We start from the raw sequence: 22806 nt of genomic DNA, 5'->3' as shown, positions 1-22806 counted from the left end.
GCGCCCGAGGCGGCCAACCAAAAGAGGCCCCGCCCCGGAGGCCCCGCCCTTTCCCTTACCGCCAGAGTCCGGAGTACCCGGATGAGGGCCCCTGTTGTGGGTCTTTGAGAAGCGGTGTTGGCGGCAGAGGTGGCGGATGCGGGCGTGAGCGGGTGGGAGAATTGCGCCGACGCCCCCCCTGCCCTGGGAGCTGACCCGCCGACTTCGTCCCCAGTCCGCGCTCCTCGCCCTGTCCTAGGCCCCGTTATCTCCCATTTCCATCGCTTCAGAGCCTTTGGGGCTTTTCATTCTTTCGGAACCTGAGGAACTGCAAAGGCCTAGAGAGGGAAGGGAGGTGACAGCAATTTGCGCTCGGACCAGTCTAGAACCAAGTTCCGTACCTTCCTCCCTTTAGTCCTAGTTCTTCCAAACCTAGCTAGTACCCTCACCTGACCCTGGAATGATCTGTCACCCCACCGCACCTGGGGTGGGGGGTGGGGAGAACACCAGGAGGCTCAAGCTCACCTCTCTCTTAATAGTGAACTGTGTTTAATTATACAGACTTTGAAGGACCCCCTAGGCCACTTGCCCGGCATTATTAGTACCCCTGCTGCTGTACAAATTCTGACCTCAAACACAACCAGAATTTCCCCAGTGAGAACCTTAACTCTGCAACTTCTAGGCGGACAACATCAGACTCTGCAAGGAGTAAGAGACCCGTGTGGCTTGGAGCACTTGTGGAATACCACAGAGGATGCAGCCCATTTGACAGATAAGGAAGTTGAGGTTGAGGGGAATTGGTTTACCTAAGGATCCGCCTTCTTCCACAATAAGTCAGAGGCAGAGCCAAAGTCAGAGGCAGAGCCAGATGCAGAGCTGGTGTGGATTCTTCCCATTGCAGAAACATACAGTGAGCCCAAGACCCTGGATGACCCCAAGATACCTCTGAACCAAGTTGAACTGAGGGTTAGCCTACTGAGCGTTTACATGTGTGGTTTCCCACACCAGGGCCTGCCTGAGTTTAGAGACAGTGAATTATCAGTAGAACAGTCTGTACAAAGACTAAATATGGGTTTAAGTCCTGGCTCTTAATAGTATGACCTTGGACAAGTCACTAGAGCTCTCTGAGTCAGTTTGCCAGAAGCAAAATTTGGTCAAAGGCTCAGTTGCCTCCCTCCTGGTTTGGTACCAACATCAACAAGAGCAAGTGTGTGAAGATCTTTGTAAACTTATTCACTGTATACAAGGCCCATGTGAGAGATGAAATTATTCTGTGGGTCATTTTGCCCCTTAGTGATGAGGTAGGTGCCGCTCCAGGGCATAAAGGCAGTGCTGTGCCCAACGTGGATAGATCTGTCTCTGGCAGCCAAGTACAGGCGTGAACCTTGATCAGCCCCACTCTCTTCATCCCCAGCCCACGTTTGGAGTTTAGACTTTGATCAAAGTCTGGAGCAGCTCGCTAATTATTAGGGCTCTGGAAGCGTGATTGTGCCAGGAGGGTACAAGTGCCTTCAGCAGCTCATTTTCTCTCCCCATCCTGCAGGCACTCCTGCTGTCTACACTGCACTGAGACCCAGGGAGCACCCACAGGATCATCCATCTAGCAGTTCAGAGCAAAGGTGTGAGCTCAGCCTGCTTCAGAGTCTCCCCACTATGGTGAGTCCCACGAGATCCCCGGGAAATGGAAGGCCCCTGGGCTTGGTGCAGTGAGGGGGAGGGGGAGCCCTGGGCACACAGGATTCCTTACACTCTGACCAAGAGATACTGCTGTCTTTTGTGGTTCAGAAAGGTTAAGAGAGAGGATCCCTCTCTGGGCCTGATCCCTGCTTCCCTCTATTTCCCACCCAGGCCTGGGGCTGTAGCCTCTGAGTCTCTCCAGGGCCCATCTGCGCCCAGTCTGGGTCATGACTTTAGATTAGAACATTAACAGTTACCTACTCTGTAATACGCACTGTATCAGTCACAGAAGGGGCCATGGAGAAGGACCTTGTGTCTGTTCCCAAGGCAGGTGCATATGTAGGCCAGCTGGTTCCAGAGATGGGATCTATACTCTGGGAAGCTCAGCATTGCTGAGCATTGCTCCATGCCCACTCTAGAACTGATGCAAACCGAAACAGGCCTTGGACAGAACTAGGTTCAAATTTCAGCCTGCCAGCTTGTGACCTTTTACAGAAGACTCGATCTATCTGAGCTTCTTTCTCCTCATCCGCAATATGAGGCCGATGAAGGCCTGCCTCCAGGTGGCCGTGAGGCGTTTATCAGATGAGTCCTGGGCCTTGCACAGTGCCTAATCAACTTTCTTTCCTTTTCTACCCCATCAGACTACGGGAACCAGGGGTGGCACTGGTCCCAAGCCCTCCTCTGGCTCTGGTACAGGAATGGTTGTGAATTCCAGGCAGGACGGGCTGTCAGGGATGGTGAGGGAGCACCTTCTTGGAGGGTGGTGGCACTGGAGGCTGGGCTTGTTGTTGAGACCAACTTACAGCTCCATTGTATATTCCAGTCCCTGATGGGTTCTGAGAGCTACAAGCCTGTTCGCTTCCTAGGGTAAGACCTGCCATTCAGCCTCCCTTCAGCCCCTGGGAGAAGCAGCATGATAAGGCCAAAATGGAGCCAGCTTTGGAGCCAGGCACACCTGGACACAAGCTGGCTGTCTGACCTCGGGGAAAGTCATTTAACTGTGCCTCAGTTTCCTCACCAAGCTAATAGGGTTGGTGGGAAGATTAACTGAGACATGCTCAAAAGCCTTTAGAAGCGGTCTGGCTCTTAGTCACTGCTCAGGGTTGGAGCCAATCTTATTATTCTGCTCTTTCCCTACTGACTTGTGCTGCTCTCCTCGTCCTAGAGCAGGACCCAGGAAAGGCCAAAGTTTTCACAATGGAACCTGCCGTCCACAGGCTTGAGGAAGGGAGTGTCAGGGAAGGAAGTGCACCTTGCTAAGACCCGAATCAGCTGCAGGCTGCCCCCCGGGCCAGCAGGTGGCACTGTGAGCCTGGCCCTCTGGGTCCCTTTGGGGCCTCAGTTTCATTCTTTGGGACAAAAGCAGGAGCTGCACCCAATTTGCAAACCTTCAGCTAGCTCCAGCTTTTTAGAGCCTGTTTGAAAAAGGAAGATGCTTCCTTTTATTCAGTTTTTACTGTATAACAGGCATATACTGTATAATCCCCATTTTGCAGAGGAAGACTTGTGGCTCAGAACAGTGAGTGTCTTCACACCCGATAGAGGCAGATGTGGGATTTGAGCCCTGGTGCCCACGCCCGCAGAACCCAAACCCTTAACAGCTCTAGCCCCCATGCCTCCCTCTTGTGCCTCCTGTGGCAGCTCAGTGCTCAGGCCAGCCTTTCCATGCCCTTCCCACCTGACGCTCTGGGTGGCCAGGGTCCTCCATCTGCTGGTGAGCTCCTGCCGCCTCTCCCTGATCGTCACTGGTATCTCAGGTCATTCTAACTTGCTTCCTGGCTTGGCCACCATACTATTTCACACCTCCAGACCTTGGCGTATGCTCTCCTTCTGCCTGGAACATGCTCCCTTTTCCGTCCCTGAGTGCCCCTCACTCCCTTTTACCTCCCTAAGTCCTACTCCCCCTTTGCAGACTCCTAAGATCTGCCAAAGGGGCCAAGGGCCCTACCGGGTGCCCTCCCCATGTACATACTTCCCCTGTGAGGCACTCCTCTCAGCATGTGGAAATTCTGTGTTTCCATTGGAAGCAGGACCAGTGTTCTCTTATCCCTTTACACACAGTGCCTAGAACGAGGTCTGGCACGCCAAGAGGCGTGGGAAGTGTTGTTTTCCCCCATCCAAGGCCCAGTGGGAACAGCCTGTCCTGCCTTCTTGCCCTGGCACAGGAGCCTCAGCCGGGCTTCTCCTTTGACAGAAAAAAGGCATTGGGCCCTAATTTCATTAAATTTTTTTTGTACTCAGGATTCCAGTTCCCCCATTTTTTTTTTTTGTTTGGAAACCATTCTTCAGGATAAATTTAAGCCATAGTTCAAAACACTTAATAGAGTAGGCAAAGGATAGAAAGGTAAAATTAAGAACTTACAGAAACATCCATCTGATAAAACAACACCCAATTCTGCGTGTCCTGGAGTTCTTGCTCCAGCTGCTGTCTGCCTGGAGTTCCTGAGTGGGCGTGGAAGAGGGGTCTTGGCCATAGCAATGTGGCAGGATGGGGGCCAGATGACTCCCAGGACCTCCGCCTCTCTCCTCTCCCACAGACGTCCAAGAAGCTGATAAACTCGGTAGCAGGCTGCGCTGATGATGCCCTTGCTGGCCTGGTGGCCTGCAACCCCAACCTGCAGCTCCTGCAGGGCCACCGTGTGGCCCTCCGTTCTGACCTGGACAGCCTCAAGGGCCGAGTGGCATTGCTGTCGGGTGGTGGATCCGGCCATGAGCCTGCCCACGCCGGTGAGTACCCTGGCCAGAGGTACAGAGTGGGTGCTGGGCAGAGTGGACGGGGCCTCCAGAGAGATTGTCACTGTTACTAGGAGGCACAGGACAGAGCCTGGCCCAGAGTTAGGAACCAGGTCCTAGTTCCCGCTCTCCTATACCTCAGACTATAATTTGAGTCCAGTCATGGTCTCTCTCTGGGCCTCAGTCTCTGTATCTTATAAAAGTAGGAGATTAGGCCAAATGATCTTCCAGACCCTTGCAGCTCTGAGAGTCAGTGATTCTGTGGATCCTCCTGGCCTTCCAGACCCGGCTGACCCATCCCCTCCTCCACGAAGCCTTCCTGACTCTTTCAGCCTAGAGGGACATCCTTTTTCTGGATTCCTACCCTGCCTTTTCACATACAACATGGACAACCCTGGATTGTTTCTTGTTCAGTTCCACGCATGTGAGCTCTCTTTGAGAGCTCCTGGGAGCAGGGACCAGGCTTTATATCCTCTATACCTTTGCTGTCTCCCTTTGGCAAATCCATCCACCCATTCAACAAACGTTAACGAGTACCCACTGTGTGCCTGGACTGTTCTGGGCACTAGAGATGCAACAGTGAACCAGACAGGCAAGGTGCCTGCCCTCCTAGAGCTTCTGTTCTCTGGGGAGACAGAGAGTAACCAGATAGACATATAAGTGAAAGAGATCGTTCCAGATTATATAAATGAGTCTATGAAGACAAGAGCAGGGAAAGGAAGAGTAAGCCACAAGGCTGGGGTAGGTGACAGTTTCAGTTGTGGGGGTCAAGGAAGGCCTTTCCAAGAAGATAACTCCTGAGCGAGCATCTGTAGAGAGCAACCCCGGGTGCTTTTCTTGCATTAAGCACACAGTAGGGCCCACCAAACCATGAAGCCCAGGAGCATGGAAAGGCCCAGGGACAGCAGACACGGGTCCCCACCCAGCATCTTCTCCCCACCCCTCCCCTCTCCAGGTTTCATAGGGAAGGGGATGCTGACAGGGGTCATTGCGGGAGCTGTGTTCACCTCCCCAGCCGTGGGCAGCATCCTGGCGGCCATCAGGGCAGTGGCCCAGGCAGGCACAGGTAAGCCTGGCATGCAGGAGGGGCTGCTGCCAGGAGGGCAGGCTAGGGGGTGATGAGGGCAAGCACTGATGGGGCCCTGCTGGCTGCTCCTGCAGTGGGGACCCTCCTCATCGTGAAGAACTATACTGGGGATCGCCTCAACTTTGGCCTGGCCCGGGAGCAGGCCCGGGCTGCGGGCATCCCTGTGGAGATGGTGGTCATTGGGGATGACAGCGCCTTCACCGTCCTGAAGAAGGCAGGCAGGCGGGGACTGTGTGGCACAGTGCTCATACACAAGGTAAGGTGTCCCCACCTGAACACAGGCTGGCCAGCCCCTCCCAGTCTGCTGTCTCCTGGCAGCACCTGGTACCTGGACCTTTCCAGCCATCCCACCCCGCAGGAAGCCACTCCTCCTCCAGTGCTTCCTGAACCAGGAAGGCCCCACATCCCCTCTACTACCTAAACCCAGCATATAGGCATTCTCCCAGGCCCTTGGCTTCCCATGCCCCACACCCAGCATCGCCCTGTCCTGGTGACCCTATTCCCAGGTGCCTCTACAACACACATCCTCCTCGGAGCCCCGCCCTTTCTGTCCCAGCCTCGGTTCAGCGCTCATCTGCTCGTGCCCAGGTGCCAGTAGCCACCTTCTCACTGGGCTCCCCTGCCTGCTTCCTGCTTGCGCATCCAGTCTGTTCCCACACTACCCCGGAGGTGTTTTTTTGAAGATGTGCGCTTGCCAGGCTGCTCGCTTGCCAAAAGGCTTCTAGGGTCTTTGAGTCAGTCAGCCCAGGCTTCTTGGTCAGGCCCCACCATACTGTAGCCCCTCCTCCCCGACTTTCCAAGTTCACCTTCCATCATCCCTACCATCCTCTTATGCCCCATTAACCCCCACCCCCTGTACCACCTCTGGGGCTTTCCTGGTGCTGTATCTACAGCCTCGAAAGTCCTTTCCTCGTCCAGCCTGCGCTGGCTTGGCTAACTCCTACTGTCCCATCAAATTCCGGTTCTGATGTCTCCCCATCTGGGAAGACACCCCTGTCGCTACACCAAGCTGGTTAGTAGCTTCTCCTCGCCTGCCAAAAGGCCTCTAGGGTCTTCGTGTCAGTCAGCCCAGGCTGGTTAGTAGCTTCTCCTCAGCACTTGTGTTGCATCTTATGGCAAACTTTACCATCACATTCAGCACTTCCCATTAAATGTTCGATTAGTGTATGTCTGCTTCCCCGGTCCCCCCACCCCTGAGGCTTAGAGTTCCTTCAAAGACAAGACTGTGACTTAGTCACTTTCTTTGTCATTTCAGCACATACACTAGATCCTTGGCAAAAAGTGGGTGGGTGGATTGGTGGCCGGGTAGGTGGGTGGGTGGGAGGGGGGTAAAAGGAGCCACGGTGTGAATGCCCTGGAGAAAGAACTTGAGACCAGGAATTAGAAGACTAGCCACCAACTGGCTGTGTGACATTGGACAAGTCATCTCTCCTCTTTGGGTCTATTTCTCTATTTGTAAAGCCCCTTTTGGCTCCAAATTCCTGGTAAGTGCATCATGAATGCAGGCGTACACTCCTCTGCCCTAAATGCGATGGGCCAGGTTGATGTGGCAGTACTCAGATGTGCCCAGCTAGAAAGTCAGCCCCAGCCTGTCTTCTACCCCCAAGTGCTACAGTGACTCCTTCCCCTATGGGGGCTTTTTTCTGTGTGGGTGCAGGTGGCAGGTGCCCTGGCCGAGGCAGGAGTGGGGCTGGAGGAGATCACAGAGCGAGTGAACATGGTTGCCAAGGCCATGGGTGAGTGCCAGCCCAGGGATTGGGGAGGGGAAGAGAGGAGGCTGAGGCTTACCTTGGGACTAGGAGCATGTTCCCACCAGCTCCATAGGAAGTCTCGCCAGGGTGTTCCCCAGGGGCTGAGGGAAGGTCTCCCTGGGGGAGTTTCTGTGGACTGATAGCCTTGGGTCCCAGAGCTGGGTTTCTCTTTATGTGAGATGAAAAGTCTGGCATCCCATCTCAGTGAAGAGGCTGCCCTTGGGCAGGGCTTCCAACTACTGCTGCCCTACCTAACGCCTGCTGCTCTGGCCAATGCCAGGAGCAGAGCAGTCATCTCGTTCATGTCTCGTTTCTCCTAGGAACCCTGGGAGTGAGCTTGTCCTCCTGCAGTGTCCCTGGTTCCAGACCCACCTTTGAACTTGCAGCTGATGAGGTAGAGCTCGGCCTGGGTAAGCTTGTGGCCATCCTGTCCCAGCCATGCCAGCTCGCTGGGCTCTACCCACATCTTATGCTCTGGGAGCCATCTACCTGGTCCTCTCAGCTTACCTGGAGCTGTCACATGGGTGGTCTTGGTATTTTGAAATGGTTATTTGAGGCTCTTCTGGCCCAACCTGCCTGATTTCTACCTGCTTTGCCATCCACACCTAGGGCTCCCACCACGTGGGTGTTCCATGCACTGTCCACCTCCCTGCCTGTGCTAACACCATTTTGGGTCTTCTGCCAAAATGCAGCCCTTCTTCCAAGGTCCATTCAGAGTTCCATCCTGGCTACAAAGTCTTCCCTCTCCCTCCCATTTCCAAAGCGATGGGCAGCGACCTCATGTGGCCTCGTGGTGACTGCCTCTAGTTAAAGCTTCTTACCTAGTTAAAAGTGAAGTTCCTGGCTCTCTCCACCACCAAACCATAGCTCCCGGAGAGCAGAGACTGTGTATTTTTCATTATTCTGCCCATGTCCACCCCCACACCCAGTGTACACAGCACTTAGCAAACCCCTAATAAAAACATGATGAGCAAGTCTCCAGGCCTGAGCAGGTCAGCAGTGACCATGTCTGTCCACAGGGATCCACGGGGAAGCTGGTGTCCACCGGATAAAGGTAGGTGGACTCCCTGGCCCAGAGTGGGTGGATGGATGCTGGATGGATGGATGGATGGATGGATGGATGGATGGATGGATGATGGATGGATAGATAGATGGATGGGTGAGTGGATGGGTGAGTGGATGGGTGAGTGGATGGGAAGGTGGATGAGTGGCCAAGGCCTCAGACACAGTTTACTTCTGGCTCCCTCTGGCAGATTGCAACCGCCGACAAGATTGTGACACTCATGCTCGACCACATGACCAACTCTTCCAATGTGTCCCATGTGCCTGTGAAGGCTGGTAAGGGGCTATCATGCCTTCTCTCTCTCCACCCTCCTTCCCCCCCTAGGTAGGGGGGCCCAGAGAGCCTCACCAGGGTGTCATGCCTGCCTATAGGCTCCTCCGTGGTGCTGATGGTCAACAACCTGGGCGGCCTGTCATTCTTGGAACTGGGCATCATCGCCGACGCTGCTGTTCGCTCTCTGGGTGAGCCTTGCTCTGGAAGGGGACCTCCCAACCCTCAGAGCTTCTTCCCTCCAGCCCTTTGAAGCTGGGCATAAGAAAAGCAGCTGAGGTGGGGTCTTGTGATGGTCCAGAGCATGGACTGTGCAGTTGGATAAAGCCCTGAGTCAGGTCTTCACTCTGCCACCTAATTGCTGCAAGCCTTGAGCCTGGTCCTTGTGTATAGAATACACAAGGGAATAAAAACATTAGTACCTGCCTCCAGGTTGTCGTGGATTAAATAAGACTAAACATACCAAACGCACTTATCACAGTGTCTGGCACCTGTAAGAGCTCAGTAAATGAGACCTGTAATTACCCATCTGCCTCTACAGAAGGGACTTCTCCAGGGAACATGGTAATTTAGGGCTTTATGAAGGAACGCCCTGAGCAGATCTGGCCATCTCCCTACTGACCTCAGGGCCCCAGCTTCCCAAGTCCTTGTTTTTCTCTTATTCCATTTATTCCTCTGATGCTCCAGGCTTGGGAGTGGGAAGCATTACCCTTCCCACTTTCCCTTATAGATGTCCATGTTTTGGAATTGCAGAGGGCCGCGGGGTAAAGATTGCCCGTTCCCTCGTGGGCACCTTCATGTCAGCCCTGGAGATGCCTGGCCTTTCTCTCACCCTGCTGCTGGTGGATGAGCCCCTCCTGAAACTGATAGGTGAGACCGGGGACCTGGGGCATCCGAGCCGGGGCTCCTTATAACTAGAAAGAGCCAGGGGGATTTGGAGAAACCCTATCAGGGCTGACCATGACAGTTGGGCTCCCGTGGAAAGGCTTTTTCTGACTTCTCGAGCCTTTTCCAGCCCTCACGTGACTGTGGAGGAGTTGGTATCAGGGTCTTCCCCAGGGACGCCACCCCTACCTCCCTTGTATATAGTAGATACTCAGTACTTGCTTTTTGAGATGGAGCCAGGCCACCAGGTGGGGAATCCGGGTCCCACTTGATCTCTGGCCAACGGACCCGTGTATAAGAGAATCATCCTGTCCCTAGATGCTGAAACCACCGCATCAGCCTGGCCTAACACTCCCAAGGTCTCTGTGACTGGGCGGAAGCGGAGCCGGGCAGCCCCCACTGAGCCCCTGGAGGCCCGTGATTCCACCACTGCAGGAGGTACCAAACCCCACTGTTGGCGCAGGTGGCCCAGGGTGTTGGCCCGAGCCCTGGAGGGTGCAGGGTTTGCAGGGCCTGGGCACCCATACCTCCCACACCTTCAAGTTCAGTTGTGAAAGGGCCAGGCAGGCCTCCTCCCCACTGTCCTCCCTCTCTAGGGGTAGCCTCGAAGAAGGTAGTGCTTGTGCTGGAGCGCGTGTGCTCCACCCTCCTGAGCATGGAGGATCATCTGAATGCCCTGGACCGTGCTGCTGGTGACGGGGACTGTGGCATCACCCACAGCCGTGCCGCCAAAGGTTGGTGCCAGGGTTCCTCTGGGGTCAGGAAAGGGGCTGGTGGCACTTTGGTTCTGAGACGTTGGCATTACGTGAGCAGGGACAATTTCAAAATCATTTGGAGTGCTGACGTGACTTTTGTTTTGTCAAGTGTGGTCATTCACAAAACCTAGCACCCTTTCTACCTGTTTTCATACAGAAAAGGCCCTTCTGACATTACAAATGTGGGAAGGTTATCACAGAACAAAATGTAATATTCTGCAGTGAATAATAACTTTAGACTCAAAGGGAACTCATGCTATTGTTCTCATTTTTTTGGCTTACCCAGGCTAGTTCTCTATTATCCAGCATCATTTGGTCAAAAAAAAAAAAAAAAAATCAGATGGTGTCAAATTTACAGGCCAGGCTCTTGAGTCTGTGGATATAATAGTGAGCAGAGCAGATAAAAATCTCTGCCTTTGTGGCTTGTGTTCTGGCAGGGAGACAAGCAATAAACAATCAGTAAGAGTACAGTAGAGCAAAGGCCTGAGGAGGAAAATGAAGCAGGGAAGTGAGCTATGGATGGTCAGGCGAGGGTGCCCAGGCAGGCCTCACCCGCTGGGTGAACGCCGAGGTCCCCGTCAGTCACCATTTTCCCCACCTCTCCAGACTGCACACGGGGTATAAACAAGGAGCCTGGGATCTCACGTGGGCTCCCTCAGCCTCTTCCAGGGCCCATTCCTGCTGCCTGGCAGTGGGGCCGGGGTATGTTTTGGGGTCCAGGCAGATGGGAGGGAGAGTCTCTGAATTCCTCACCACCCCTCTGCTTGCAGCGATCCAGGGGTGGCTGAAGGAGGGTCCACCCCCTGCCAGCCCTGCCCAGCTACTCTCCAAACTGTCCCTCCTGCTGCTGGAGAAGATGGGAGGCTCATCCGGGGCAGTGAGTGCCGGCAGCCCCAGGGGGCGGAGGGCTGACATGGGGTCCCAGGCTGGCCGAGGGCTCCCAGGCTGGCTGAGGCCCAGGCCAGACCCGAACGCTCAGCATTCGGCTCCTCTTCAGCTCTATGGCCTGTTCCTGACTGCAGCAGCCCAGCCACTCAAGGCCAAGACTGACCTCCCAGCCTGGTCTGCTGCCATGGATGCCGGCCTGGAGGCCATGCAGAAGTGAGCCAGAACCCTGTGCCTTAAACCAGGGGTAGACTGGAGGAGGTGGCTGATGTCACCTCATCCCAGCCAGGCCCTGTGCCCACCCCAAAGTGACTCCCCACAGTAAACTTCATTCGTTCTCTTTCCCTGCCAGGTATGGAAAGGCTGCCCCAGGTGACAGGACTATGGTGTGTATCTGGCCCAGTCCTTACCCCCTTTTGATTATAGAAGCCCTGAAGGATACCCTCTGTGGCAGGGCCTGTCCTCAGCTCCCCTGTCCCTCACTTTGTCCAGCTGGATTCTCTGTGGGCAGCAGGACAGGAGCTCCAGGCCTGGAAGAGCCCAAAGGCTGATCTGTTGCAGATTCTGACAAAAGCAGTCAAGGTGAGTGAGGCTGGGCCTGGCTACCCAGGGAGACAGGCTTGGAGCGAGTTAACAACTTCCTATACCTCAGTTTCCTCCTCTAAAAGTAGAGGTGACTACCTGAATCAGAGGGTGCCATGAGGCTGGAGAGATAGGTGGTGTCAGGGGCATAGCAGGCCCTCAGTAAATGGTGGACCTTGCCCTGGTAGTAAATGGAGGCCGGTAGGAGGCGACCTCTCTACCCTAGTGACAGTACAGAGGGTGCTTGCAGAGCTGGGACAGGAGGGTCCAGGCTCCATGGCAGGAAGGAGGCCTGGTGGCTCGTCTTTAAACCTGCTCCCCCACTCTCACCCCCTCAGAGTGCAGAAGCCGCAGCCCAGGCCACCAAGAACATGGAAGCTGGAGCTGGAAGAGCCAGTTACATCAGTTCTGCACGGCTGGATCAGCCAGACCCCGGGGCGGTGGCAGCCGCAGCCATTCTCCGTGCCATCCTGGAGGTCTTGCAGAGCTAGAGTATGTGAATGCCTCCCTGGGCCTCAGTGCCTCCCACTGCAGTGCAGTTGGCCATCATCACTTCTGCTTTCTGTCACCCTCCCTCGCCCCTCGGGCCCATCCTGAGTTCAGCAGGAAATTCCCCCATCAGCCTCTAGAACCTCTCCACTGTAGAAATGAGTCCCAGAGTGGGTCCCGTGCCTCTTCAGCACTGCCCTTTCTTTCCCTCCTCAGGGAGGGTGGGGTCCTGGGGTCACCCCTCTTTGTCCCCAGCCAACTCTGGGCTGCAGCAATGAGGCATTTTCCCTGGGTGGCAGCTCAGCCTTTAACTGTCAATGTTAATTTGGCTTTTAGACTCTCCATGAAAGGCCTTCTGCATTTGACCCTGAGCTAGTGTGGGAAAGCAAGCTAATAAACCACATTGAAGCAGCAGCTACCGCTTCCTCTGAGGGACCTTTTTCCACCTGTGAACAGTGGCCCTGCTGCTGCGCCAGGGATTAGGGCTTTGGCCCCTAGTTGAGGTGATCATGACATATCTCTTACCACCTGAGACCCAAAGGCTGGGTCTGTGCAGCTGAGCTGGCTCCGCTGGGATCCCCGTTCCTGTCCTGACACACAGACCACACCTAATGGGTGTGCTTTTCTTAGCACTAAACTAATAGGACCTACTGGTCCTTCAGGAATCAAATGAGCAAATGGGACACCAGGAGGAAAAGGAATCACCATGGTGTAAGAGTCAGCGGTAAAACAGAAAGGGCACCCCCAGGTTTCTCTGGAGCAATCACTGATGCCAAGTCTGGTGCGTGGTGGACAGGACAGTGCACAGCTGGCCCACACTTGGCACAGGGCAGCGGTCATGGGCATGGGCATAGACTCACATAGACACACCTTTGAGTCATGTTTCTGCTTTAACCAACTACATAAACTCAGCCCTATTATTTAGCTTCTTGGACTGTAAAATCAAAATGGTATCTGTCTTGTGGAGACGTGGAAAAGGATTCAAATGAACTGATGGTGAAGCCGCTGGCACAGTCCAGGGGGTCACTCACTGGGAGCTCCCATTACTGGTGTCTGCATCCAATTTTTTCCAGGTCATCTGCTCCACTACTAGGTGGCATCTGCAGCTGGTCACACTAGGGGATGGGAGGCTCCCCATCACTTCCTTTGCCCAAACTTGACAGCAGTCTCCCTCAATTCCTTGGCTTCTCTGCTCAAGGTCCCCTGTCCATCGGCCACACCACGGGTCCCCGACCACAAGACACAGTTATCAGTGCACAGACGTGCACACCCAGCAGCTAAGGAGATTCTGGCATCAGACATCTGGCCTGCAGGTCCCAACTCTGCCATCTCCTGGCTGGGTAACCCTGGGCAAGTCTTTATCCGTTTGTGTTCCAGATTATAAAACTGGAAGCATTTCCTTCTTCATGAGATGACCAAGTGCTCAAAAGCCATTCACTATTAGGAACATCTATGTTATCAGGAGTCACAGGCAACTCCAGGAAGACAACCATGTGGATCCTCAGCGCCTTCTAGTTTGTCCCTCCCCAGGTCTTAGGCCTAGAACTGTCCTAAAGCTTTTACAAGTTATACAGGGCTCATTTAACCACAATGTCATTTCCGCAGAGGCGGCTTTTTCAAAAACATGTTTAATGAATATCAGGCTTCATAAACAGGTGAAATGCCTACCTATGTAGAAAGTGGGAGGGCTGGAAGTGAGCAAGGCACTTGGCATCCCAATGGTTTTGAAGGCTTCAGCCACTAAGGAGGTTTAGCTATAGCCATCCTGCCAGCATCTGGCCATGTAGGGTTGGGGTGGCCAGTTGGCCTCACGGATACCAGCACGGGAATAAGTACACTTTGGACCCCAGGTGTTACGCTGCTTGTTATCTAAGCACAGCAGTGTGGCGCCTGGCCGGGCTTGTTTGGAGGGGGCAGGAAAAGCCAAAGTGCCCACTGGTGTTTCCCCTCAAGAAGAGCTACAACACACAGGCTGGCAGGACGCATGAGCCTGGGTCTGGCCAGGCAAGCAGCTGTTCTGGGGGCAGGTGAGGCACTCTGATGCTCAGCAAGGAACACCTCTGAAGATGGCCATGACCCTAAGCTCTGCTGGGCACAATACACAACTTCGGCACGTCTCATGGTGGGCTGGAGTGTGAAAATCAGTGGGGCTGGGACCCTGTCAAGAGAGCAAGGTTTAACCTGCCCAGGACAAGCAGGGACACCCTACGCTAGTGAGGGAAAGTAAAAAGTCTGAGGCGCCCTGCTACTCATCCCTGTTGGGACAGTCGGGGGCAGGTTGTCTGTACTTGGGAGAATAGGTTACCAGGGTTCATACGGCTGCCTGACATTGACAGGTGTGTAAGTCACAGGGACAGCCCGGGATCCAGGCACCAGCTGTAGTAGCAGCTAGAAGAGGTGAAGCCACACGGTCACAGTGGACGCAGGCACACAATGCAGCAACATGAATCAGCAGCAAAGAGCCGTCAGCGCCTCAGCTCCTCTGCAGAGGCTGCTCTGCAACCATTCTCCCCTCTCCTTCCATCACCTCGCGACGTCCCAGTCCAGCCTCACAGCCGGGTGGGCCCGACGGAGATCACAGCAGATGAAGCCTGCCCCGTGGCACTCCCTAAACGAAACGCCTTTGTGAACATCACCTCCCCCACTTTCACGTTAGACTGCACTTGAGCCCCAGCTTATCTGGGCTGTCGGGATTTCCCACCATGTCCTGAGGGGTCTAAAGGGGAAATCTGCTTGACTTCGGACAGACATCAGGAGCGCTGCAAGCAGCCGCGGCAAGTGGGGCCTGTGCAAATGGGGCACTCGGAGGCCAATGCCAAGAAGGGGTGCAGACACCAAAGCCACCAAGAAAAGCGGTGAGCAGTACATTGGAGACAGCAGGCCCAACACAGAGGGAAGGACAGGTTTGGGCCCGGAGCCCAGATGAGTCTTGCGGAAACCAGACGGGCACCCCAGGTAGATCAGAGCTCCTGCGGGGAATCCAGACCACACCACCGGCTGCTCCTGGGGCCCCTTCCCGCTTCACTCTCTCTCATGCAACAGGGACTGGAAAAAAAGGCAGAGGCACAGGGGTTAAGGACATAACGTCAAAGTGGCCCCTGACCTGCAGGAGTCACACCAGGTCTGAGCTATTCACACAGAACGCCAACCTGCAGGGCAATCTTCGCCCAGGCCACCGCATCCTTCAGGGAAGCCCCAAAGCTCCTCAGCCTGATGCGCCCTCCAGCTCACCCCATTTTTCAGGTGCCTGCATGGCCAAGAACAAGCAAAATCTGCTCCAAGCACTCAACTGGTCGCCAAGCACCTGCTAGATAAGCTCCCATCCCACCAAACCAGCCCCGAAGCTGGAAGAGTAAAAATTACGACAGCCCTCATCATGCTCAAGTCCTTCCTTGGGGAAAATAAGGCCTCGCTTTCCCTCGTGAAACCACAGGAATTTGGGGGAGTAACCGCCATCCTCTCACAGGGGACGGGCCAGGCCCCTGGAAGCCCCTGAGCCAGAGCAGCTACATCTGCTACGATGGCTGGGACGTGCTGGCCTGACTTCGGGGCTCCCACCGGCGAACCTAACCTCACCTTCCAGTTACTTGGTTTCCCACCATGTTACTGGGTTGGTCTTCCCGGTCAGGCTCACGCCTTTCCTGGGTGACCCTTGTCTAGACCCAGGCCTACCCCAACAACCTGCCATGGGAGACCTGGACTCCATACCTGTCTTTCAGTCGTGATCCCCGCCTCCGGGCGTTTCCAAGACGAAGCCTGAAGGATATAGAGCACCAGCAGCCCGAAGATCACCACCAGCATCCCAGTGCTGTTGGCGAAGACTGCCTCACCAGGCAGGCTGGAGTATGGCTTGGTGGCATTTTTCCTGAAGATGATGAAACGATGCAGGCTCTTGAGAGGCTTTTCTACCTGTTTCTGCCCAGTGGGAGAATCGGTGCTACTAACAGAGGGTGAGAATGCTCCCCAGGACCACCCGTGACCTGGAATGTTGACATATTTCTAAGTCCCTGCCACAACAAATATTTGCAAAATGCTTTTCAACTACGAAGGAACTCTGTGCCTTGGAACTCATTTTTAAGTGGCAATGACAACAGTATCGATGTTGTCGGGCGATTAGAGGATTAAATTTAAGGTTCTTAGAATAGTTTGACACATAGTAGGTGCTAAGTCAATTCGATAATTGACTTAGCACCTACTATGGATAAACACCTGCTGACTGTTTACCAATCTCAACGTAAAGAAAGACCTTCCAGATCAGGAACGAGCCCAACCCCAAAGGCCCCCCTCCCTTGGTTGGGTCTCATGATCATAAGGTGCATCTTCTGAGGACCCTATTCTTTCTCCTCCACCTTAGAGTTGGGGCCCCACCCCACTCACAAACTGAAGAAAAGCTTCTCATTAATGCCAGAAATGACAGACGCAATGGCCAGAGAGAAGATGGAGGCTCCAAAGAAGACGTGGACGGGTTTAAGGAGGCTGCGCAGCTGCATGGACGCCCAGGGCAGCAGGAAGGTGGCAAAGCCCAGGGACCACTGTGGACACAGGGAGAAAGTACCTGACCATACTGTGGGTGACCAAAGGTCATCCCACCCCGCAAGCAGCTCCTACGGGTCAGGGAACCTTGGCCCACCAGCCACTTCCCGAGCACCACACCGAGCTTCCTGAATGTGGTCTGTCTGCTCCCGCTACACAAACAACGTTTCACAAAATGCGTAGCTACAACCCCATTCTCCTGCAAACCCAGCCATTCTTGTTTGTCTATTTCCTTCCAGGACCGGCTCATAAATCTCCCTTGTACAGCACTGACATCAGAATATGAACACGACTTCTAGAATTGCTTCTGGTTCACAGAAAGGTGGGAGTAGGGAAGGTGAAAAAGATGATTTAGCATCAACGTGGTACGTGCTGTGTCAAGGTTAGCTCAGAGCACTCTGGGATGACAGGTGGGCCGTGTGATGGGTAACAGCAGGAACAGGGTGAGTGTGGGAACTGCCAATCTCCCACGGCCTTTTAAATGGCCCGTTCTACCGGATGTGCCCTGCAAGGCCATCTCCAGGCAACGAGCAGAGGGAATATTTTGTGCTGATACAAGCGAAGCCCTAACCAGAACCCATGGCTGCCATCCAGCAGTGGGAACCCAAAGGAGGGTGGAAAGCACCCACCTGGCAGGTGAAGAGGAAGACGGTGGTGATGCCCAACCAGCTGTGCAGGGAGTAGAGGTTGGCGATTTTTGCCTTGTTGTGATATTTAAAGACAGCCACGAGCCCCAGCACGGTCAGAATGAAAGCCACCAGGTGCAGGGCTGCGTGGGCGATTTTCCAGGGCAGCTTGGATCCCATCCACGACTGGGGCAGACGGTACACCAGCGACGCTGCAGGAGAGAGCAGTCTCGGCTTGGCCTGTTCCCCTCGTGCTCACCACACATTAGGGGAATTACCCTGACGTGGTCCCACATAGCCTCTCAACGAAGGAAAGAAAGAAATGCTAGAACATTGGTATCGACTCCTCAGCGTCTCTTGTCCCTACAACAGTCGGTCGTGAAGGGAAGAGGGAAGGGACAGTGATAAAAAGGGAGGAGCAAGTTTCTTGGACCTGCCCTTGGATCATTACAATAATAAAGGTAGCTTGCATGCAGTTCTGCAGGTTACAAAACAATGTCACATTCATTATTTCATCTACCTGTATTATCACAACTGAGATGAGTTATCAAGAACACAGGATGTACAGCTAGATAACCTAGGTCCAAATCCTGGCTTTATCTCCTAGCTATTTGGCATCTTCTTTCTAAATCTGTTTCCTCATCTGTAGAGCAGGGATAACAATAGAGCCCACCTCATAAGCTTCTTGTAAGAACAAAATGGGATGAGGTATCTGAAGTACACAGGGTAGACTGCTATCATTAATGTCACCATCGTTTATTTCCATGTTACAAGTGGGGAAAATGAGGCTCTCTTGGGTCCCAAAGCTCAGCTCTGAATGCATGGGACTAAGATGGGTCTGGCAGGAGTAAGCAGATCCCTTACGTGAAGACCTACTATGCCACGAGAGGCTTCAACCTCCTGCTCCTTAGAGCAGGGTCAGCAAATTACAGCTCACAGGCCGAATCCAGCCAACCACCTATTTCTGTGAATAAAGTTTTATTGGAACACAGCCAGGCGTGTGTTTTCATTTTGTCTATGGCTATTCTCACAACACAATAGCAGAGCGGAATAGTTGCAATACAGATCATACGACCTGCAAAGCCTGAACTATTTACTACCTGACCCTTCACAGAAAAAGTGTGCCAACCCCTGCCCTAGTATATTCATGAAGTTGCCTTTCTCAGATGCCCCCAAATGACACCCGGGCCCGGAGACAGACCAACCCACCCAACCTCTATAGCCCTGAACCAACAGTGACAAAAGCCAGCCCTAGAGAGGGAGTGCTCTGCCCCGCTCAGGCCTGGGCCGAGGAACATCTCCCCTGCTGACCTCATACTCACCAGCACTGTAGAACACCACCATGCCAGCAACCATGAGCACTGGGTGATAGTTAAACGTGAGCTTGGTGCCATTCCATGCAAAGCCGCCGTGCCAGCTCCACATCCAATAGGTGGTAAAGAGGATGCATATCATGCCCAAGGACGACAGTGCCAGGACAGACACATAAAACCATGCCACAGCCATTCTGATCAGGCACTCCTAGAAGAAGGAGAAATCACACATTCCTGCTGGCTCGAATGTGCTCCACACGCCAGCTAGAGACCTTGCTTTTGGTCTGAAGGGTGGACACTTTTTGCTTCAGTTCCCCAACTATCAGCCTGGGCACTGCCCTATGAGGCCTTGACAGCTGGGTGGGCCTGATATCTGGTTAAGGACAGTGACTGAGGCCCCGCTCAGCAGCTGGCAGTGCACACAGAAGCCAGTCAGGCCTGGGGCTGGCCCTGGAGAGGTGCCTCATCTGCCGTGGCTGATACCATGGTTCCGGCCCCAGAACTCTGGGATTAGTCTCCCCTCACAGGATCAGAATTGCCTCCCCACAGAAAAGGGACAGGAATTGAAATCCAGGCAAGCTCCCACGAATGCCCTCGGTTCTAACATCAGGAGGCAAAAATCACATCACAGCCGGCAAGGAGCAAATACACTACTACCAGACCAGCCAGGAAGTCCTATGGGCTCCCACTTCTACAGAAAAGTTCTCCCCCAGATGATGAACTCTGTGGGGCTAATCCTCCCATTGGGGAGGTGAGGTCAGGCCTTCACTCCAGAGTCCCCACCCTCTGTACCTTGAATTGGGCAATGGCCCACAGCTGTCCCCAGACTTCTGCTTTCTCTTCCTCTGCGGAAAGTCCAAAGGAGAAAAAAGGAAGTAAGAACTCATGGTCTAGAAAGCAAGAGTTTAGAGTAGGTCCTCACTTAACATCGTCGACAGGTTTTGGAACTGTGGTGAAATGATGTATAATAAAACCAATTTCACCACAGGCTAATTGCTATATACAAGACTTAAATTCCTTAAGCTTATCAGTGAACAAAACAACATTATTCAAGGACCTGCTATTGAGATTTCCACATGCACTTGATGAACACAGACACTGACTCTGGTTTCAGGCATGGAGAATGCACAGGCCCCTGAGCAGCTCCTCTCAAACGCCTGGCAGGTGGGCACGAGGATTAGCGGACAAGCGCACAAAGTCACAGACTGTCCCTGCTTTCAGCAAATGTGCAGGAAGCATGGGTCCAGTTCTCGAGGAGTCTCACCATCCCATGGACTCATACCAAGAAGATGATGCTGTGGCTTCCTGCAGTTGAGGTCCCTCAATCTGAACCAGTTAACAAGGAGGAGGCCCCTAATGGCCGAGAACTCCTGAGGAGATAAAACACTTGATTCCTTACCTTTAATCCTAGTGGCAGACTGATAGGGTGGCAGCCTGGGCTCTAATTATTATGAAGTGAGGTTGAGCAGATCATTTAACATTTGTAAGACTTAGTCTTCTCATCTGGAATAAAAGAATGACAATAAGAATATAATTTACTGAAAGGCAGCTATGAGCAGACAGCACACTGAAACATTACACACATGATCCCATTTTCTCCTCTTGACAACCCTGTGAGGGGTTATCAACCCCATCTGACAGATGAGGAAAATAAGGCTCAGAAAGATTAAGTGGCTAGAATCAGAACTCAGTAAGTGGGCAGGGAGTGTTAAACCCTTATCTGTTTGGCCTCATGGCTCATGTTTTTTCCTTGACCACAGGTCATCAGAAGGTCAAGTGAGAAAATGTATGTAAGAACATTGCAGGAGTAAAGTATTACACATTTCTTAGTATTGTCACAGCATTTCATCCCAACTAACAAAAACCTGAAGAATATGGCCCCCGTGCCTGCCCAGTGGCCCTGATTCCATGCCATGCCAGCTCTCTCCACGCCAGGTGTCCACCTAACCAGAAACAGACAGAGCTCTCATGAGGTGATCCAAGTTGGCAATAATCTCTGAGAAAGGAAGAGCTGAGGTCTGGGGGTAAAAACAAGCTTCCATGAGACTGGAAGGAGAAAATCATGCCACCGGCTTCCTAGAAGCTTTGTGAATCAACTATCAAGCTCAGAGATTTGCTGCCCAGCCTCAGAGCTGCCCCCTTAGTTCGTGCAGAAGCAGAGGAAGCTTCAGGTCACCAAATGTTCAGTCACCCCCGGGAAGAACTGTCAGCATGAAGGATCTCTTCCTTCCATCAAAGGAAAAAGTAAAAGTAAATATAATCCAAAAAAGACTGTATACACATCCCTGGAAGAGGTCCTGCCCTGGGACAAGCTTGGAATAGACAATGGGGACTTCCCTGTCAGAGGGCTGCAGTGCTATACTGCTCACAGTATACAGATGAGCCCTTCCTCTGCCTGAAACAGAGAACAAAAGCAGAGAAAAAAGGAAGAGTCCAGTGAAAATTGCAATGCAAATGCTAAAAATAAGCTCTCATTTACTCGAGAGCAGGTTGTGCTGATTTCAGGATGTACTCACCACAGTGTGGTCCCCTAGTCTGCCCTTGCTTTGTGGAGCCCCATTCTAAGACAACAAACTCTTCTGTGAAGGGCCAGAATGCTAAATATTTTAGGTTTTGCAGGCCATGTGGTCTCTGTCGCAACCATGTCACCAACTCTGCTAATGTAGTACAAGAGCAGTCATAGACAACACCTTCACAAATTAATATAGCTGTGTGCCAAAAAAAACTTTATTTATGGACACTGAAACTTTAGTTTCATGTCATTTCACATGTCACAAAGTTTCCCTTTTCATTTTTTTCAGGTGTTTAAAAATGTAAAAACCATTCAGGCGAGCCAGATTTGGTCTGTGGGTCACAGTTGGTCCACCCCCATCTAACGAGTCCACGCTCTGGAATCCCTTGGCAGAAAGGATTCTCCCAGGCTGCACAGAAACAGATCAGGCCCTGGAGTAGGAAGTGGGTACAGGCATATCTCAGAGGCATCGTGGGTCTGGTTCCAGAACACCCCAGTAAAGTGAATATCGCAATAAAGCCAGTCGTGATCTTTTTGCTGGTGGAGAGTCTTGCGTTCCTTTGTAAAATAACACAACAGCTGTGAAGCGCAATAAAGCAAGATGTAAAAACGGGAGGTATGGCTGTATTTCCCATTCGGCCCTCAGACTTAGGAAAAGGCTCTATTTCAAACTCGTACTACTTTAATATTGTAGACTACAAATAAAGGAACCGAAAGTCATTTTGTTGCTCTCCTGTCCCAGATGAATAGTTCAAGTTTTAGGAATCCTGAGACTTAGGACTCAAGTCCTACTCTTATTTTACAGATGAAAAAAACTGAGGCTCAAAGAAGGAATGTGACTTGGCCAAGGTGTGTAGCAAAGCTGGTACAGGAATCCAAGTTTACGCTCGCATAGCCCCTCAGCTCCGAGGACTCATTTCCAAGTCAGGATTTAGGAGTGAGGTCTAAAATTCCTTGGTACCGACGTGATTCCGGTACCAAGGCTCCCAGCGTGATTACGGGCCCGCCCTTCGGACTATGCCCTGGCCTGCCTCAGGTATTCAGAGAACCGTTCCAGGAACGCCGGGACCGATCCCTGTCTCTGCTGAGGCCAAGGAGGTCCCGGCTAACCTTGAGTGAAAATTAAGACGAGGGGCTCCGCCTGCTGACTGCTGCTTCTGAAAAGCTTTCGTGCCTTTACGACCACCACCAGTAGAAGGAAGGGCACGGAGAACGTTGTTCACTCCCTAAAAGAGAACTGAGGCCGGGCAAAGGGTCGCGACAGTGCGAAGCGAGGTAGCAGCAAAGCCAGTACTGAACCCAGGTAACTGAACTCCCAGCCTGGGCTCATTCTCATCGCCGAACCACAGTGGGACGCAATGAAGTTTGGGGTCTCCGAGACCCGCCTCTCCCTTCCCGGCGCCCGCCGCCGCAACCGAGGCTCCTAGGGGGTGGAATCAAGGACTCTCGGGAATGCCCGAACCCACCTGACGCCGTCGCCCTAGAAAGAACTGACGGGGCCGCCTCCACCTTTTATAGGCTCGCTACACTTCCGGTCGCGCGCGCGCGGCCTCCTGGGAAATGAAGTCCGGAACCGCTGGGGCGCCGGCTCCCAGCGCGCTAAGCAGCTGAGCACAACACCACTTCCTCCGCGGGCGTTTTTTCCCCAAGCCTGGGATTCCAG

The 22806-nt window shown here is 53.2% G+C and overlaps 2 protein-coding genes across 7 annotated transcripts; one reads left to right on the top strand and one right to left on the bottom strand.

Moving 5' to 3' along the window:
* Positions 1–45: 45 nt before the first annotated feature.
* Positions 46–12260, top strand: TKFC (triokinase and FMN cyclase). 3 transcript variants are annotated; one of them, XM_039860484.1, is made up of 18 exons: positions 46–152; positions 1523–1635; positions 4197–4386; positions 5348–5458; positions 5554–5735; positions 7137–7215; positions 7551–7640; positions 8250–8284; positions 8484–8568; positions 8665–8754; positions 9317–9433; positions 9767–9886; positions 10045–10182; positions 10974–11080; positions 11201–11304; positions 11441–11474; positions 11581–11670; positions 12009–12260. In XM_039860484.1, the coding sequence occupies exons 2-18, from the start codon at positions 1633–1635 to the stop codon at positions 12159–12161; spliced, it is 1728 nt and encodes a 575-aa protein (XP_039716418.1). In that variant the 5' UTR covers positions 46–152; positions 1523–1632; the 3' UTR covers positions 12162–12260. The 3 variants fall into 3 exon arrangements, with proteins under 3 accessions (XP_039716418.1, XP_039716419.1, XP_039716420.1); XM_039860485.1 differs by having other exon boundaries at positions 65–129; XM_039860486.1 differs by lacking the exon at positions 46–152 and adding an exon at positions 218–371.
* Positions 12261–13760: 1500 nt separating this feature from the next.
* CYB561A3 (cytochrome b561 family member A3) lies at positions 13761–22766 on the bottom strand. Of its 4 annotated transcripts, XM_039860492.1 has the most exons (9): positions 22254–22564; positions 21148–21722; positions 20031–20134; positions 19424–19476; positions 18641–18839; positions 17322–17530; positions 16537–16691; positions 15868–16024; positions 15237–15406 (listed from the first exon to the last, which is right to left on the bottom strand). In XM_039860492.1, the coding sequence occupies exons 5-9, from the start codon at positions 18822–18824 to the stop codon at positions 15365–15367; spliced, it is 747 nt and encodes a 248-aa protein (XP_039716426.1). In that variant the 5' UTR covers positions 18825–18839; positions 19424–19476; positions 20031–20134; positions 21148–21722; positions 22254–22564; the 3' UTR covers positions 15237–15364. The 4 variants fall into 4 exon arrangements, with proteins under 4 accessions (XP_039716429.1, XP_039716428.1, XP_039716426.1 ...); XM_039860495.1 differs by lacking the exons at positions 15237–15406; positions 22254–22564 and adding an exon at positions 13761–15204 and having other exon boundaries at positions 21148–22220; XM_039860494.1 differs by lacking the exon at positions 22254–22564 and having other exon boundaries at positions 15234–15406; positions 19424–19487; positions 21148–22226.
* Between the last annotated feature and the right edge of the window lie 40 nt (positions 22767–22806).

Source organism: Pteropus medius, unplaced genomic scaffold (assembly GCF_902729225.1).
Source record: "Pteropus medius unplaced genomic scaffold, Ma_sr-lr_union100, whole genome shotgun sequence".
Lineage (NCBI taxonomy): Eukaryota > Metazoa > Chordata > Mammalia > Chiroptera > Pteropodidae > Pteropus > Pteropus medius.
The sequence above is the reverse complement of the archived record's forward strand: the minus strand, read 5'-3'. Positions and strand labels throughout refer to the sequence as shown.

Excerpts from the sequence above, each read along its gene's own strand:
- TKFC (XM_039860484.1), top strand. Across the intron at positions 7,216-7,550 it reads CATGGTTGCCAAGGCCATGG|GAACCCTGGGAGTGAGCTTG; the intron begins GTGAGTGCCAGC and ends CGTTTCTCCTAG. Across the intron at positions 11,475-11,580 it reads CCCCAGGTGACAGGACTATG|CTGGATTCTCTGTGGGCAGC; the intron begins GTGTGTATCTGG and ends CACTTTGTCCAG.
- CYB561A3 (XM_039860493.1), bottom strand. The coding sequence starts at position 18,824 with ATGGCTGTGGCATGGTTTTATGTGTCTGTCCTGGCACTGTCGTCCTTG. Across the intron at positions 16,025-16,536 it reads GAGAAGCTTTTCTTCAGTTT|GAAAAATGCCACCAAGCCAT; the intron begins GTGAGTGGGGTG and ends CATCATCTTCAG. Across the intron at positions 15,407-15,867 it reads GGATCACGACTGAAAGACAG|GCACCTGAAAAATGGGGTGA; the intron begins GTATGGAGTCCA and ends TTGGCCATGCAG.